The following is a 17,112-nucleotide window of genomic DNA, read 5'->3' as shown; positions in this document are numbered from 1 at the left end:
AATTTGTCAGTAAAAAGTTGATTGTGTCTGTTGTAAAAAGTTTGCACCTTCACGGCCGGACAGACATGCTGATGATTCTGCAGGCGGAGCAGAGAGCGCTGCTCCCGTCCTCAGGGTTCAGACCTACAGTAAGAGATCCTGTCTGTGTGGCGACAACAACTCTGCTGCCTCATGGGGGTTCCAATTATAGCTTCATCGCAGCTATTCTCAGTCTGCATGTGTACAGTGTGTGTGTGTGCGCGCGCGTATGCGTGCGTGTGTGTGTGCGTGGGGTGGGTAGTCCATCTTCTGGCAGTGCACATTAAAGCAGGGATGTCCTTGAACCTTCAGCATGAACCGGTGCTGCAGCAGCAGCCGCTCTCTGTGCTTCTGTAGCTTTAAGCTCATTGGCTTGTCTTCCTCTCAGTGTTTGTGCTGCTGTCACAGTGATTATAGCTTGATAAATCGCTGCTACAGTTTCTGAATATTTTCATCTTCTGACGCAGCTGAAGGTCGACGTGTGTGCTCATCCTCAGAGCAGAAATTTTCTATGAACTCACACAAATAATACCTGCATGATGCAGCCGCTATATAACAATCATTTCTGTGTTAAAGAGACCTGAAAAATGTATTCTTATTACAGTCTAAAACATCTTCCACTCCGGCTGCTTTTATTCTTACCAATTAATGTACCAGAAAGATACACAGGACATGTGTAGCACACACACGGCGTAGGAACCTGAACCCATGAGGACACATATTGGAAACCTGACAGATCCATAAATAGCTTGAGCAGAAATGTGACATGATGTCATCAACACGTTACTTAGGAACCGTTACTCTAAAATACCACTTTTGTTTCAGTAACCAGTAATCTAACACGTCACTGTTTACAATCCAATAATTATATGAAAGTTCTGCATCCACTGTGTGATACTATTTTTATTGTTGAATTGAGGGAAAATGTATTGTTGTTTTGCTCGGAGTGACGTCATAAACATAAACAATAGAGAGAAAAGAGAGATGCACATTTATATATATATATATATATATATATATATATATATATATATATATACCTCTCATCACATCTCTCTTTTCTCTCCATTGTTTACGTTTGTGACATCACTCCGAGCAAAACAACAATAAATTTTCCCTACACACATAATTGTCTTTATCCCTCACATAAGTCCTGATCCGTTGGACCAATGGTAGCGACGGTACCGGCTGCACCAACGGCTACTGTCAGGTCTGCTCTCACCAGAAATTGGTTATTTAGATCTATAAAATATTTCTGCAGCATCATTTGACAAGATGTATTGATTTAAAACTTTCAGACCGGATCATCAGCACGCAGAAGTTTTCATCCATCTGAATGTGAAATTATCTTGCAATTGGTGAGTCCGAATTGTTGGTTTTGTAGCATTAGCCGCTAGCGGTTAGTGTAGTGGGTTAAGAAACAGTAAAAAGATAAAAAAATTAATACACCTCCTATTTTTGAATCAGAATTGGTCTTGTCTTCTGTCTTCGTTTCTTTCAGTTTGTTGTGTGCATGTATCTTCTTGCCACAGGGGGCGCTGTGGGTCTAACGGAGAACGGGGTTCCTGGCTCTGCGCATGTGGCTCAGAGTAACGTTATTTCCGCTTGTTTCCTCTGAGATCCACTGATCTTGGTTGCACCTCTCAACCCCTCTGCGCTGACTACTGACCAGTTCTCTGTCCAACAGGTCCGGACAACCTCTAAACGAGGTCTATAAGAGATAATCTATTTAAACTGGTGGCAGAAGAGACTCGTCTGGCTCCAACTGCCTCCACTCCAGAAGTTACGACCCTTTTCAGTTAAGAAACAATCAGCTGAGGAGCTTCAATAACCCTATGCCAGTTTTCTTGGCAACAGGATTAATCAGAACCAGTACCAGCACCACCTGGTACTGGCTCTGATTCCTCTGGGTCTGGTGCTGCTAGCGGTTAGCATTAGCCGCTAATACGCAGCTTTTAGCAGATCCAGTGCTGTTGGTATTGTATTGTTAGCCTATTAGGATTATTTGTTGCTTTGTTCAGTTTTGTGTACAAACTCTGAACAATATTATTCCGTTGTAAATATCAATAATGTATTTAATTTTAGTTTGGGAATTATTAGTTTCCTTTTGGCTTCATGCTTTATGCACACATGTTCAAGCTTCCATTCAGGTCAGCATTTGTTAGCTTGATGAGTAGAACCTTACAAGTCCTGTTTGGCCAGGTGGACTCGGGTGGGTGGACTCAAACAGGCTGGAGGTTTGTGGATGGTGAGCTAACGTGCGGCGCGGCTTAGAGCCTGTAATCCCGGCCCGCAGCCGGACCGACCCGCAGCCGGACCGACCCGCAGCCGGACCGGCCCGGACCGGCCCGCAGCCGGACCGACCCGGACCGGCCCGCAGCAGGACCCGGCCCGCAGCCGGACCGACCCGCAGCCGGACCGACCCGCAGCAGGACCCGGCCCGCAGCCGGACCGACCCGCAGCAGGACCCGGCCCGCAGCCGGACCGACCCGCAGCAGGACCGACCCGCAGCAGGACCGGCCCGCAGCAGGACCGACCCGCAGCAGGACCGACCCGCAGCAGGACCGACCCGGACCGGCCCGCAGCAGGACCCGGCCTGCGGTGTGGTAGGAGGCTGATGCAGCCTGACCTCCATCTCATCATTATAAAACTGCAGACGACGTTTCCTCACACTTGAACTGATTCCAACTCTAAAAACTCTGAAGTTACAAGTCGTGTTTGGAGCATCAGTCATTACTTGCGGCTCATTTAGCACAACAGGTGATGGACTTGTGTTTGAAATAATATTAATTATAATATTAACAACAACTGCTGTGGCAACTTGGAAACAATTATGTATTGGTTTTAGCTTTATTTATTTCACACATTTTTATTATTGTAATGCATGCTACCTGAAAAACAATCCAGTCTGTCAGGAGTCGGAGCTCCAGTAGACGATGGTTATCTGTGTTTCAGTGTAAAAAGCTAACTTGGTGGCACTTGCCTTTAAAGTCTGAAAATGATGCTAAAATGACAAAGAATGAATCTAATATTGGTGCATAAAGGAGTGAAGAAGCTGGTGTGTTAAGTTCCAACCAGCTTCCTGGACTGTCAGCACTTTGAAAGATGAATGAATCCAGTCAGACTCAGAGGAAGATCCTTCAACCCAAATTAAGATTGAAACAAAACATCCTGATGAGACGAGCAGCTGATCATTGTTCGGTTCCATCGATTATCAAATGCTTTCTGCTCGTACCTTTTAATTTTGAGCGAACTTTATTGGCTGTCTTCTTGATGTCAGCTGTGAGGTCCTCCAGCTCCTGCTTGGTCTCTGCAGAGAAAAACCAGAAAAACCAGGTGAGGAAGTGGCACAAAGTTCTCCATCAATCCGTATTTCATTTGAGAAATGATTTATAGTGAGTAGTTTTTAGACAACTAGGAACCTGTCCTGACTGATTGAACTCATTTGAAAAGATTTAAAATCATACTTTCTTTCACAGAAACGTCAGATAGTTTAGTGATTAACGAGCAGCAGGACACACGTCTCGGTTTGTCAGCATTTCTTGTCCATTTGGACCTGCAGAATCAAACTCAGACATGGTTTCTCCCTGAAGCTGTTTGAGGGTTAAAGGTCGAGGAGGAGGAGCGGTAACCTCCCATCGTGTCAGCCATGTTGGAAGGTGGCGCCGGCGAGCGGAGGCTGCAGCATGCAGTCAGATTTACGAGCGCTGCAGTGCCTCTCAGCCGCTCCACCTCTGACTCACGCTGCTCCTTGTCTGGCCGCGTCGCTCAGCTGCGGCGCGGAGACCCAGCGGGGCGTCGCTGCAGCGCGGGCTGCAGGTTGCTGCTGCGTTCGACCCACTAACGTCTGCCTGGATAAACGTCCTGCGAGGGCGCCCAGGAATTAATCTGGCGTTAAAAATGCAGCAGAGACTGAATCTGATGAGCTGTAGCTGTGTCTGTTTCTGAGCATCAGATGAATTATTAAACCCGTCAGACTTTTGATGAACATTTCTGTCAGTGACCATTAAAGAGAAACCAAACTCTGGCAGGAAACAAGCTTTGTAGCGCCTCAAACTGCCATCAGAGCGTTTTAATTGGCTGGTCGTTAACCAATTAGCATTAATGGAGCGGATTGATGATCAAACCTGCCGTCAGACTTTTATTTTCCCATCATTCAGCAGGTGAGTCATCAGAAACGCAGTTAACACTCATCAATACACTAATGATCAATCAGCAGCGGCTCTCATCAGTAACACCAAACATTCTCTCTGCATCTAGTTTTTATTTAACCTCCAGGGTTTTGTGCAGCGCCCCCAGAGGCCAGGAGGGGAACAGGTTGTCATGTCCCATCTGGTCTGTGGGTTAAAAATGGCCGTATTTGTAAACGAAGCCTAAATGTCCTGCTGTTCAGACTCTTCCAGTTTCATGACAAAACCACCAAGTTGTTCAGTTGATCATTATAAAATATACCAAAGAAAACAGATTTTAACGCTGATCAATGACGTAACCAATAGCAACTGATGAATGAGTCACACGAGTTTTAAAACATCGGTCACACAAAATATGTTGAATGAATGAATGAATGAATGAACTGGTTTATACTTCAGCTGTGAACTTGGTCCAGAATGTTCAGGTGAACTATGAACATGAATGAATCATTTTAATGCAGCTGAACTGAATTTAGAAATAGTCAAGAATGAACTGATGTTCAAATACACATTAAAAATAACATTCCTAAAATTGTATATTTTATTTACACTTTGTTTTAAAATATTCATGAATGTTTTTAGAATAATGTTAACATTTTATTTTTCCATTAAATGAATTTTAACATCTTAATTCATTTAGTAAAATTCTAAATCGATACAATTTTCACAAATGTAAATATTTCATTGTTACTTTTCAGCCAGCAGTTTTCATTTTTTAACATATTGGATTTTAGTGAATGTTTGATTATTTAAAAATTAACTGACCAGCTTTTAAATCCAGACTCAAACAACATGAAATAAAAATATGTGTTTGTTTTCTGAAGGTCTTATTTTTGCCTGAGGGAGATTTTCCTCTGGACAAACTGTTTATTCTCTAAAGGGCTGAAGGAAACCGAGCCTTTAAAAATGTTTACATTTTTTAACTTGAACTCAGATTTAGTTGAGTAAAATAAGTAAAATGACCGACTGGGTAAAGAGAACAGGATGAACTAAAATGAGCTGTTAGGATCCTGAACGGCTGCGGTTTACATCTGTAGTCCTCAGCTCTCACTACAACTCCCATCATGCATTATTCAGGCTGAAACACGACCTGTTGGCAGCTGAGAGCCAGTTGACCCAGAACTGAGCAGGAAGCAGGAGAGGAAAGAGCGAAGAGACGAGTTTTCACCGCGAGGAGGAACGTCCACTCCGATAAACGTCCACTGATATCTCACTTTGGGTTTCTACCACCCAGATCCAAGTCTGCGCTAACGTCCCGAAGCTAATAAAACGCGTCCAGGATGTTTTTGTTCACGTCATCAGAAATGTTGGAGTTGAAGTCAAACATTCAGTTTTCTTAATCAGAAAAACATTTTTACAGTCGGGTTTTTCCTCGCAGAATAAATAAATTTCTGTCTGAAATTATTCTGCAGTAGTTTTGGATTATAGTCAAACTTTTTATACTTTCATATTCTGGATCTGAGGGACGGTGCAGCGATTCACGTTCTGGTCAGAAAGACTCTGCGACTGTCGCTCTGAACTCACCAAAGGGGTTTTCCTAAAATACATCAGGGAAAAAAGTCTCTACATTTATTGAATATTTTTACAGTGACATAAATAAGGCTAATAGCTGACAGAGGTCAGAGGTCGTTTCCTTTATATGTCAACATTAATCTGGTGCTGGAGGCTGTTAAGAGCAGATACATTTTGAAGTGTGGTTAGCGCTTTAGCATTAGCTTCCCCTAAATACCGTGTTGGTGTAGCGCTTTAGCATCAGCTGTGCTAATGTTTATGATTAGTGGTTTGGGGTTAGTGATGCTAACGTTAGCTAGCGACGTCGCCCCACATCGTAATTCTTAAGTCGATAACCAAAAATTTCAATACAGATTCCAAATGTTTTTCAAGTTAAAGTTTACAAACACCTAAGAAAATTAACGCTTTAGAATTTATCAAGAAAAATTCATTTAGAGAAACATTAGTGTGCTAAATATTTTTGGGGTTAGCAAAAATGCTAACATGCCAAGCTAAAAGCTAGCTGCATTAGTGTGCCAACCACTGGTTTTTCTTTCTCTCCTCCCACTGTGATTGGGAGACGGATCTCGATGTCATTAGCAGAATTGATTAAATGTTTTTCTTTCTTTAAACTTTGTCCTTCAGATTGATGATTGGGTCCATATGAAGCCACTGACGGCCTCCTGGGGTTCAGCCCCAGTGAAACTTTGTTTTCCTCCCATTAAAGCTCCCAACATGAAGGAATGCAGAGCTGATGGAGGTTACTCACATGCGGCCAACCTGGCGTCTCCTCCTAATGTCACGTCATGCAGATTAAAAACAGGATCATGCAGACGGGAAGAAAAGAAACACGGAACAGATGGGAAACAAACAAAACGTCATTTATCAGGCAGAAGAAACTAAATCACACGGAGAAAACATGCAGGAGGAAAACACCAAACTCTTCAGGACAGCCATCGGGTTTCTGGCTCAGACCGACCCAGAAAGGTCCAGAACCGGACTCAGTCTGGACATCGACCGTCCGGTTTTAACCAGGAGAGTGATCTGCTTCCACCCGACCCGTTTGCTGTGGACCGGGCTGCAGGCGTCGGTGCTGACCGGCCGGGTCGGACCGGGTCGGGCTTTACGCTGGCTTTGCGCCCTCCGGTCCAAACCGCTTCCGTTTCTTCTTCTGGTGTCAGGAGGAGTGTGTCGTGGAGCGGGTCGGACGCGGCGCTGCGGAGCTCATCAGAACCCGTTTAGCGGGTCGGGTTGGAGCCGCTGGAGGCTCGGTCAGAACCGTCCGTCTGTGTTCGACCCGAGATGGATACACCGCAGGGTCTCTGCTGGTCCCAGAACCAGGATCCAGGTGTTTAAAGCCTTCTGGAGCTGATACCTGTCGGAACCAGAACCAGTCCTGCTTTGGGTCTGAGGTTAGCAGCACAAAACGGAGGGATGAAATGTGACAGGAAGCTGGAAAAGTTCTGAAATCACCGGATCGGGAATGTTTACCTGCGGACCGGACCGATGGATCAGGCAAAGGGAAAGATCAGGAATAACAACACAGGACTCTCCTGACCCGGATGGGCTCATTCGGACCTTTGTCTTGAAGAACAAAGTTCTTCACGGATCTGTGGCCCAGCAGGAGGATTTACAGCGATTGGGTTCTGCTGATCGGATCGATGGAATCGGGAGAATCCGGGTCTCTGAACCCAAACATCATCAGAAGGGAGCAGAGATCCATCAGCAGATTCTGGGAATCTCCACGTCGGAGCCGGAAGCTGCTTCCCGTCTGACGGACGGGAACGCCGAGCGTCTGCGTCAGACTTCCTGCTGCGGGAAACTTCCAGCACGTCGGACATTCTGGACCGAGACTGAGCTGCAAAAACGGGTCGGCCTGGTGGTCCGGACTCAAAGCCCAATCAAACCAGGTGACCCTCCTTTCACACGGTTTGAGCCCGGTTCTGCAGAACCGTCCCCAGCTGTGTTATTCCAAGTTGGACCCGGAGCCGGACCCGACCAGAACTCTGTGGACGAGCCGTGCTGGTGCAGATGTTAGCAGAGGGTGACTTACTTTCGTCAGGGTTGGGCGCGGCCAGGATGGCGCTGTGCTGCTTCTTGACCTGCTCCACGTCCTCAGACAGCTTTTCTATGCAGCCGCGGATTTCCTCCACCTGAACGGCAGCAAAACAGCCTTTAACTTACTGTTGGAAAGTAAAACATGACTTATTTTAAATTTCTTCTGTTTTTACGCTACAGTGTAAAATTCTTCCCACGTCAGCAAAACGTCGTTCATGACTAAAATAGTTTAACATTTTAACACTTTATCTGATGTCAGGATTATTTCATGTTGCTGTAATTTTATCTGAAAATCATCCTAATGTTTTTGTGCTGTTAGCTTAGCATTATGCTATCGTTACTCAAACCTGGCCCAACTGGACCTCTACATAACGCCAGAGTTACCCGAACCTTTTCTCAGCGTTGGCCTCCAGCTGGTTGCCATGGTGATGCACCTGCGCGTGTTTCTGGGTCTCACCTGTTCAAAGAACTCGTCCATGAAGTGGTCCCTGTCCACTTGCACCACCTCTTCGTCATCATCGCTGTCTTTAGCCTGCGGACACACAGAGGATGAAGATGAGGCTCTGATTGGCTCCCTGCTGAAATAAAATCTGTGACATCATGACAGAGGAAGACGAGTTTCAGCCAATTAAAGCTGAAACGGGACGGAGGGCCGATCAGAACTGTTCTTTCTCTGCTGCGTCTCTTTGGATCGTTTGTCCTGAACTGACCGTCAGTTTAATTTCCATCAGCTGGATTCATTCCTGTCAACGGGTCGGCAGAACCCGCCTCCACAGAAATCTGTTTCTCTGTCCAGCCTCAAACCTCTGAACTGGATTTAATGGATCCATGAAGCTCACTGCTGGAAGCGCTGAATAATTTAACATGTGAAAGGTCAGAAGGTCAGAGGATCCTGGTGCTTCTACAAAACCAGTCCAGCAAACTGGCCACTGGTCTTTCAGGGTCCGGATGTTCTGGTTCCGACTCCGGTTGGATTTGTTGACCAGCTGCTGGGGTTAGGGTTCAAACCCGTTTCACTTGGATTTACTCAGAAACCAGCTGAAAACATGGCGGCGGCGGTCAGGCGGCCGCTGAGGAAGTCCAGCCGACCGGACTGACCGGACTGGGTCGGGTCGCCTGGAGACGATCAGCTGGGACAGAAGCAAGGCCTGATGGGAAATATTTCACCTCCTGAACGGTATTTATTGACCTGAACAGAACCAATAGTTTCGTCTCGATGCAGGTTGAAAGCAGATGGAGCTGAACTGGGTCAGACCGGGCCACAAGGTTCTGCTGGAGCTTTTTCAATTGGATCTTACAGAATCTAACTGGATCTACATGGTGCTCACTGGTTCTGACAAGATCTAAAAGTATCAGCAAACATCATCCCTAATCCCAGATAATCCCATTGAATCCATTTCATTCCAACCAGTCAGCTTCAGACTGGGATCGTTTCTCATTCAACCTTTTCCAAGGATCTCTGTAAAGTTCTTCAGATGTTCAGAACCGACCCAAACAGCTGCTGGTGAAACCTGAGCACATTTTTGATTGAAATCTTTTTTTTATCGGTTCAAGGTTCCACGGAAAAAGTATTTCTGGGTTGAGTGGAAACCTTCAGCGTTTTACTGCATCATGTTGTGCAGAGCAGGGCGCCAACGCGGTCCGTCCTGCAGATGGTTTGTCGTCCTGATCGCTTGGGGCCGAAATGCAGCTCATCTGAAACTGGGTCGTTCTACTTCTTCAATTCACTGCTTTAAAAATAATAACTAACGAGCTGCAGATCTGCAGGCGGCGCCGATTCCTCCATCATTCCTGCCACAGGCAGCAGGTTTGAACGGAAGTGACTCAACGTGGCGTCCAGCTTTCTGTCCTCAGACTGGTCCGAATCCTTCTGGGTTCGGATCTGGTTTCAGGGTTCAGTTTGGGTCGGACTTCAGGGGACGGTTCAGAAAACGCAGCAGCGTGTCATCGAGTGTCTGATTCAGACAGGGTCCCTGAAGGCACCGCGGGCCCCTCCCGGTGGAAATCCTCCGCAGACGATGTGACGGCAGAGGACGAGATGACCTTCAGAGAATCAGCTGATCTGAGAGACTCCAGGAGATAGACGGAGCCCAGACCGATACCGCCTCAGATAAACGGCAGCGCCATCAGGAAAATTAGGTTAGAGGAAAAACTCTAACCTGGGAGTTTTTCTAACCTTACAAAATATAAAAACTAAATACGCAATAAAAAAATAAGACCAAAACGGTCAACCAGAAAAACAATAATCCCAGAACCAGAATGAAAAAATAACAAAACATTTCAAATGTAATATTGACAATTTCTTACACACAAAACAAATTTCAGTAATTAAAAAAAATACAAATATCAACTGAATTATGAGATTTAGCAAAAATAAATCTGGAAATAAAAATAGACAAATAGACTGATAAAGTAAAAAACTATTCACCATATAATAAAACACTCAGTTAAATAAAAATATTCTGAACAGGAAATAAAACAGCTGAGTGACATCAACCGAACCAGAACCAGAACCAGAACCAGAACTGAGCCACAGCACATAAAGCCACATGTGGCCCGGTTCTGCTGCAGACTCTACTGACCCTGATGGGCCCAAATCTGGTTCCTCTGGGAACAACCAGAACAACACAGAGATCCAACAGAACCGGGGGTAGTGTCCAGAACAGAATCAGATCCAATTGATTCCAGGATTTAGACAGAACCGCTTGGATTAATATCTGAAGACGATTCCATAGCAGCAGAAAGAGAGAGGGAGGATGATGATGAGGAGGATGAGGATATGGAGGAAGCTCAGACTGGACTTGCTGGTTCTGGTTCTGTCACTGATTTAAGGGATCCAAAGTTTTTCTTTTAATCACCAAGCAGAGCCGAACATTAACGGCTCAATTTCAATTAATGAATTTCAAACTGAAATTAATCTCATTTTCTTCTAACATACAAAAGTTCCTGCAGGAACCTTTGTACAGCTGTGTTTCTGGTGGGACCGTAAATCTGACGCACAATCAATTCCTGATCAGTTGAAGCCTTTTTGGTTCTGGTTTTCCGAATTAAAATCTGCAAAAATCCTCAAAGTTCAACTGAGATTCAGAAAAAACTAGGAAAACGGATCAGAGTGACGACCGGGTCGGGTAAAGTCCGGCGTCCTGTGACCCGGTTCTGATGGACCGGCTTCATCACAAAGCTGCTGCTGTTCATTGGAGAAATTCTGAAAGTTTTTCTACATTTCCACTGATGTTCTGATAAAACTTTCAACTTTTTCCATGTTTGGAAATGAATGAAAACTGCAGCTTTTCTGTCTCAAAGTCAAAAGTTTCTCTGACATTTTCTAGGAAAAAAGTTTCTTCTTGACAGAAATCTGCCGTTTAAATAAAAGGATCTTAAATCATCTTCTGCAGAAACAAATTTCATAATCAGACAATTTAAACTCTTTATTGAGTTGAATCAGGAGGAAGTGTGTGTGTGTGTGTGTGTGTGTGCGTTTCCTTCCTCTGAGTCCTGTTTGTCCAGTTGAATCCCGTCTCTCCTCTTCCTCCTCTTCCTCCTCTTCCTCGCGTCTCTCTGCTCTCACGTCACACACGCTCACATCAGGAGGCTGACCTCAGGTGTCACAGCGAGCTCTGATGCCAGCAGAATGTGTGTTTGCATGCATGGACACACACTCTGCACACGCATGTGTGTGAGCAGCAAAGCACGCCAGCAGCATCTTACCCACAATCCTCTGGGAGCGCTGGCTCTTCCCAGAGTCCATCTGTGCTTCCAGTCTCCGACTTTAACAGCCAACAGGAATTTTTCCTGTTTCCTGCTGATCCGGACGCTCAGAATTCAGAGGCTGTCAGGAGCCCCTGAATGCACCACCAGAACTGCATCAGCAGAGCGCGCGACTTAATGATCGGGTCTTCAGAACCAGAACCAGTGAAAATCCTCATGATTCCGCATGAGAACCGAAACCAGACCGGAGGTTTTAACTTCAGCTCAGAGACGATCTGATTCTCCAAACAAACTAGAAAACGACAAAGTGACTCCAAAGATCAACCAAAAGTTAAAAAGTGCAAAACAGAAAAACAACGAAAAGCTTCCAGAATAAAATACAACCAATAAATCCTGCAGAGAAAATAGCAAATTTAAAAATAGTATTTTAAAAGTTGAAATAAGATGCAGAGCTTCCAAAAACCTTCTGAATATCGAAAAGCACAAGGAGAGGCTGATAGTCGTTTCTCTGCTTCTTTGCTGTTTTAAGATCCTGATCCTGAATCCGTTTCAGAGTTTGACTCCTCCCACGTTCTCTGGCGCTTCATGCAGCTAGCCGCTGCTGGAAAACGAGCCGACCCCCAATCTGACCGAACCTCCAAGAAAAACCATCAATGCTTTTCTAAAAACTTTAACAAATATAAATGTATTTAAATTGGGGCAGGATTTTAATGTGTAAAGTTTGATTTATTAATTGCACCGGACCAGAACCTTTATACATTTGCTTGTTTCTGGCACGACTAAATCTGACGCACAAGCAGCATCCTCTGACAGTGAAGGACAACGTTTTAGTATTTGTTGTTGGATCCACAGTCATCTGAGAAAAACCAAAAATCATTTGGAGTTTCTGCAAAATGCAAAACCTTTTCTTCCATGAGGTTTGAAAAGTCAGTAAACGGATCACAAATGATCTTAAACTTATTAGGAATCGTCTGGAAACGTTAAGAACTTAGCTTACCTGGCGTCAGAGCTAGACAGATACAGTGATCCCTCGCCACTTCGCGGTTCACTTATCGCGGATTCGCTATTTCGCGGATTTTCATAATGCAGTATTTTTTTTTTTTTTTGCATTGTGCTCTGCATTCTGATTCGCTAAAAACTCACTCCCGCTTCTTGTATCAAAACATGCTACGAATTGTGCTATCATTTTGTCGTCTCGTGCAGTTGTGTACGTACGTAAAACAGCTTGGCAAATTTAAAATTATCTTGTAATTTCGAACATCTCCTAAACCCATAATGTCGACGAAACGGCCTGGACCGACAAAAGCACCTGCGGATGGGACCAAACGGCGGAAGATGCTACCTATCTCAGATAAAGTTAAACTTCTGGACATGCTAAGGGAAGGTAAAAGCTATGCAGCCGTTGCTCGCCATTACGGAATCAATGAATCTTCCGTTCGTTACATAAAGAAGGATGAAAAAAACATAAGGACGACAGCAGCAGTCAATTTTAATACGAATGCAAAAAGGGTTGTAACTGTCCGCAACAAGACCATGGTACGGATGGAGACGGCATTAGCTCTGTGGATTAATGACTGCAGGAAAAAAAACATAACCCTGGATACAAACGTTATCTGCACAAAAGCGAGAATGCTGTATGAAAACTTTGCTGTCAGTGACGGGGAAGAGGGAGAGGATGCCGGGCCCTCAGCAAGTGCTGCTGACAAAGTGCCATTTAGTGCAAGCAAGGGCTGGTTTGAAAAGTTTAAGAAACGCTTTGGACTTAAAAATGTTTGTCTGCACGGTGAGATGGCGTCTGCGGATACCGCTGAGGCAGAAGCCTTCGTGAACAATAAATTCAAGGCGATCATTGAGGAGGGGGGATATAAGCCCGAACAAGTTTTTAACATGGATGAGACTGCCTTATTTTGGAAACGAATGCCCTCCCGCACCTTCATCATGCAGGAAGAAGCCAAAGCCCCAGGATTTAAAGTTCACAAAGACCGTTTGACCCTGGCTATGTGCGGAAATGCCGCAGGTTTCATGATTAAACCGGGGCTGATTTACAGGTCTAAAAATTCCAGGGCGCTGAAAAACAAAAATAAGGATGATTTGCCTGTTTACTGGATGTACAATGCAAAGGCTTGGATGACAAAAGCGCTCAATCTGGATTGGTTCAAAAACTGTTTCATCCCGGAGGTCAAGTGTTATTTGAGAGGAAAGGGACTGGACTTTAAAGTGCTTCTGCTCCTTGACAACGCCGGAGGTCACGGTAATGATTTGGCATATGATGGTGTGCAAATCGAATTTCTGCCGCCAAACACTACATCCCTGATTCAGCCCATGGACCAAGGAGTCATCCGTGCTTTCAAGGCTCTCTATACGCGCAACACCCTGCAACATCTTGTTGACGCTATGGACTCGGATCAAGATTTCTCACTGAAGGACTACTGGCGTGGATACACCATCGCATTGTGTCTCCAAAACATTCAGAGGGCCATTCAGGAAATGAAAACGGAAACTCTGAAGGCCTGCTGGAAAAAACTATGGCTAGAGGCAGTGCAAAACGCAACCGGAGGCTCGCTTGACGAGGTCCACCACTCTGCCGTAGAAACAGCTGTGAATCTGGCTAAACAGATTGGAGGAGACGGCTTTAATGACATGAGTCCGGATGACATAAACGCCCTGATTGATGGAGACGCACAGCCGCTGACCGATGCAGAGCTGGCAGAAATGACAAAGCCACAAAGCGACGATGAAAGAGAAGAGGGAGAAGAGGACACGAGAGATGAGGAGGAAGGACTAACGCTTGGTCGCTTAGCAACCATGGTGCGAATGGCCACTGAACTTAAGCGAGTAGCTGAGGAATGGGACCCTTTGATGAGCCGTTCATTACAGTTCTCCAACATAATCGATGGTGGCATGTCGGTCTACAAGGATCTTTTTGCAAAGAAGAAAAAAGAGCGACAACAGCTGCCTATCACTATGTTCTTCTCCCGAACAAACACACCTGCACCGCGGGCTTCAGAAGAAGAGAACACTGCAGAGCGCAGTCAGGATGCAGCGCCCCAGTCTGAAGAGCAGTGAAACGGCCTACACGTGAGTCACTGTATTTATATACATGTAATAGTTGCTAATTGTAAAAAAAAAAAAAAAAAAAAAAAAGTTTTCTATTTCGCGGATTTCACTTATCGCGGGTCATTTTCGGAACGTAACCCCCGCGATAAACGAGGGATCACTGTACTGCCAAAGCCTAGACCAATCAGAATGCTCCAGGGAAAAAAAGCCTTGCAACAGCCAGCCAATCAGTGACAAGCTCTTAAGTGTCTTTGAAAAAGTAACAGAAAATCTGCAGTTCGTGGTTCTCTTTTATTTTAATGCTAATATAGTTGCAAGAGGAAGTTTGGGTTGGAAACGATCCGACATGTTTCACCATCTGATTTTAGGTATTTAGCTCATTTATTTCTCTCCAGAATAAAACATTAGAATATTCTGATCAGAGGGTTTTATTCTTCCTGAAAACTGATTTTTAAAGGTGAATATTTTTTATTTATTTCTTCAGTTGTTTTTCATTGAACAGAAAAAAGACTTCAAACTCCTTCTGACTGATCTGATGGTGTTTAATATTTGCTCCTTAAATCGGACGTCATGGAGGATATTAATAAAGTCTGTCCTGGAATCAATCCGGGGCTGAGATTTCCTGACGCTCCTGAAGGCAGCATGTCTAGTGGTTTAGAGCAGAACCGCAGAAACCTGGTTCTGACTGTTTCTGCTGAATCATTGAAGCTGTGACCGGGCCGGAGGTTCAGCCTGAGAGTTGAGACGGAGCGGAGCGTCAGAGAGGAGGATGGAGACGCGCCGGTCATTTAGAGAGCCGCTGACCAACAGGAAGGAAAGTCTGGTGTCATGTCCTGACTCTGTGAACACCTAAAGGACGGATCCGAGACCCTCTGGATAATCAGTAACGACCTTCTAGCCAAGCGGATGGCGGCCCACAGGAAGTGGGCAGGAGACAGGAGTCCAGCTTCCTGTCTCCTGATTTAATAGAATCTGCAGAAATTCAAATTCCTAAAAATTTTATTTATCCCAAAGCAAAATTAACTCATCCAAGAATCTTCAGTCGTTGTGGATGGTGATGCTCCAGTAGCAGTCAGTCTTGCAGTGAATCTGAAGAGTCCTCTGACTGAAGATTTGCTGTGTGACAGTCTCATGGCCATCAGGACATGCTAACATGCTAACAGCTCAATATCAAGGCAAGGCAAGCAGAAACCTTCCAGCTGCAAATCATCCAGAACCAGAAGCAATAAATGTCCAAACGTTCGTCGACCAAACAAATTTACAAAACCCTTCGAAGCTTAAATGGAAGGAGTGGGCGTGTCCACCTGCACTCTGGACTCTGGTTGGACGGAAAACAGGAAGTCCTCTAGCAGTGGGAGACAAACCTTTGATTGGATGAAGAAACGGGACATGAAAGATCAAGTTCAAATCAAACAGCAGGTTCCAGCAGAACCAGATATTGGCGCTGTGACCCGGTCCGTCCTGCACAGAACGGCTCGTTTTGGGGGAAGAATTAGGCACTCCTCCTGTTCTGGTGCTGAAACTTTATGGTTTCAGGATTTAAAGAATAGGATTAACTCAACACCATGTAATGTTGTAAAAGATCCAACTGAACACGGCCGCAGCAGAACGTTTCAGAAACATTCCCGACCAGAACCAGCCTGCTAAATATTGGGCCATAAACCAGAGGATGGAGGGTTTCTGCGGTCCGGCCCGGCTCAGACTCAGGCGAAGTCCGATAAGACGACCCCACAGAGGTCGATGCAAGAACTGAAACTGTATTACTAACGAAGTTTAGTGAGCAACCAGAAGGATTTTAGACCAATGGGCTCCAGCAGGCCGATCCAACTGTCCTTCTCTAAATATGTCATTAAATCTTTCAACAAAAAGGATTTCTTCTTTCTAAAAACATCTGTTGGATTCCAGCAGCTGCACGGCTGAAGCAGGATCAATACCTGACACATCAGGTGTTACAGCTCACCTGAGCCTCAACGCTACACCTGGGATTTATTCACAGATGCTGCATCGTTAACCGCCTCCTTAACAAGACACCAAACTCAGAAAGCAACAGAAAACCTGAACAAAGTGGCTTCCAAGCAGATAATTAATGAGGTGAGGCTCTAATTGGATAATTAAGACTCTTTGCGCACACACACACACACACACACACACACATTCTTGTTTTCCTGTCTGTCTGAGGACTTTATATCGACTACCATTTATTTTAGAAACTGCTTCAATGCGTAACCCAACCAGCAGTCTAACAGAGCAACGACTGAAAAAACTTCAAACTGTTGGGAATCACCAAGAAAATAAACATGAAAAAACTTAAACACCAAAAATAAACAAAAATTTGACCCCAAAAACATAAACACCATTCAGATGGAACAGAGATTAAGAAACAAACTTAATAGCAAAGATTGTTTCTAAGATAAAAACTGAATGTGAGATTTATCTATTTATTTTACTGTCCATGTGTCTTATAGTTCACAGGAACCCCACCCAATCTGTTTTCTTTACTATAATAAGTTCCTTCATTTTTCATTGATAACTCAGTAACTGATATTTCCTGTATGTCATTGAATGCGGCGCTCGGTGTCCGTTCTTCTGG

The 17,112-nt window shown here is 44.8% G+C and overlaps 1 protein-coding gene across 1 annotated transcript in view; it reads right to left on the bottom strand.

Moving 5' to 3' along the window:
- stx1b (syntaxin 1B) overlaps positions 1-17,112 on the bottom strand; it is a 48,930-nt gene that overhangs the window by 18,453 nt on the left and 13,365 nt on the right. Inside the window, exons 2-4 of the mRNA XM_044099686.1 lie at positions 8,215-8,289; positions 7,753-7,852; positions 3,254-3,328 (exon numbers count right to left, since the gene is read on the bottom strand). Of these exons, the coding sequence (XP_043955621.1) occupies positions 3,254-3,328; positions 7,753-7,852; positions 8,215-8,289 (250 nt within the window). The remainder of the gene's footprint in view (positions 1-3,253; positions 3,329-7,752; positions 7,853-8,214; positions 8,290-17,112) is intronic.

The sequence above is a fragment of the Gambusia affinis genome, linkage group LG19 (assembly GCF_019740435.1).
Source record: "Gambusia affinis linkage group LG19, SWU_Gaff_1.0, whole genome shotgun sequence".
NCBI lineage: Eukaryota > Metazoa > Chordata > Actinopteri > Cyprinodontiformes > Poeciliidae > Gambusia > Gambusia affinis.
This window is presented reverse-complemented; position numbering and strand designations above follow the sequence as displayed.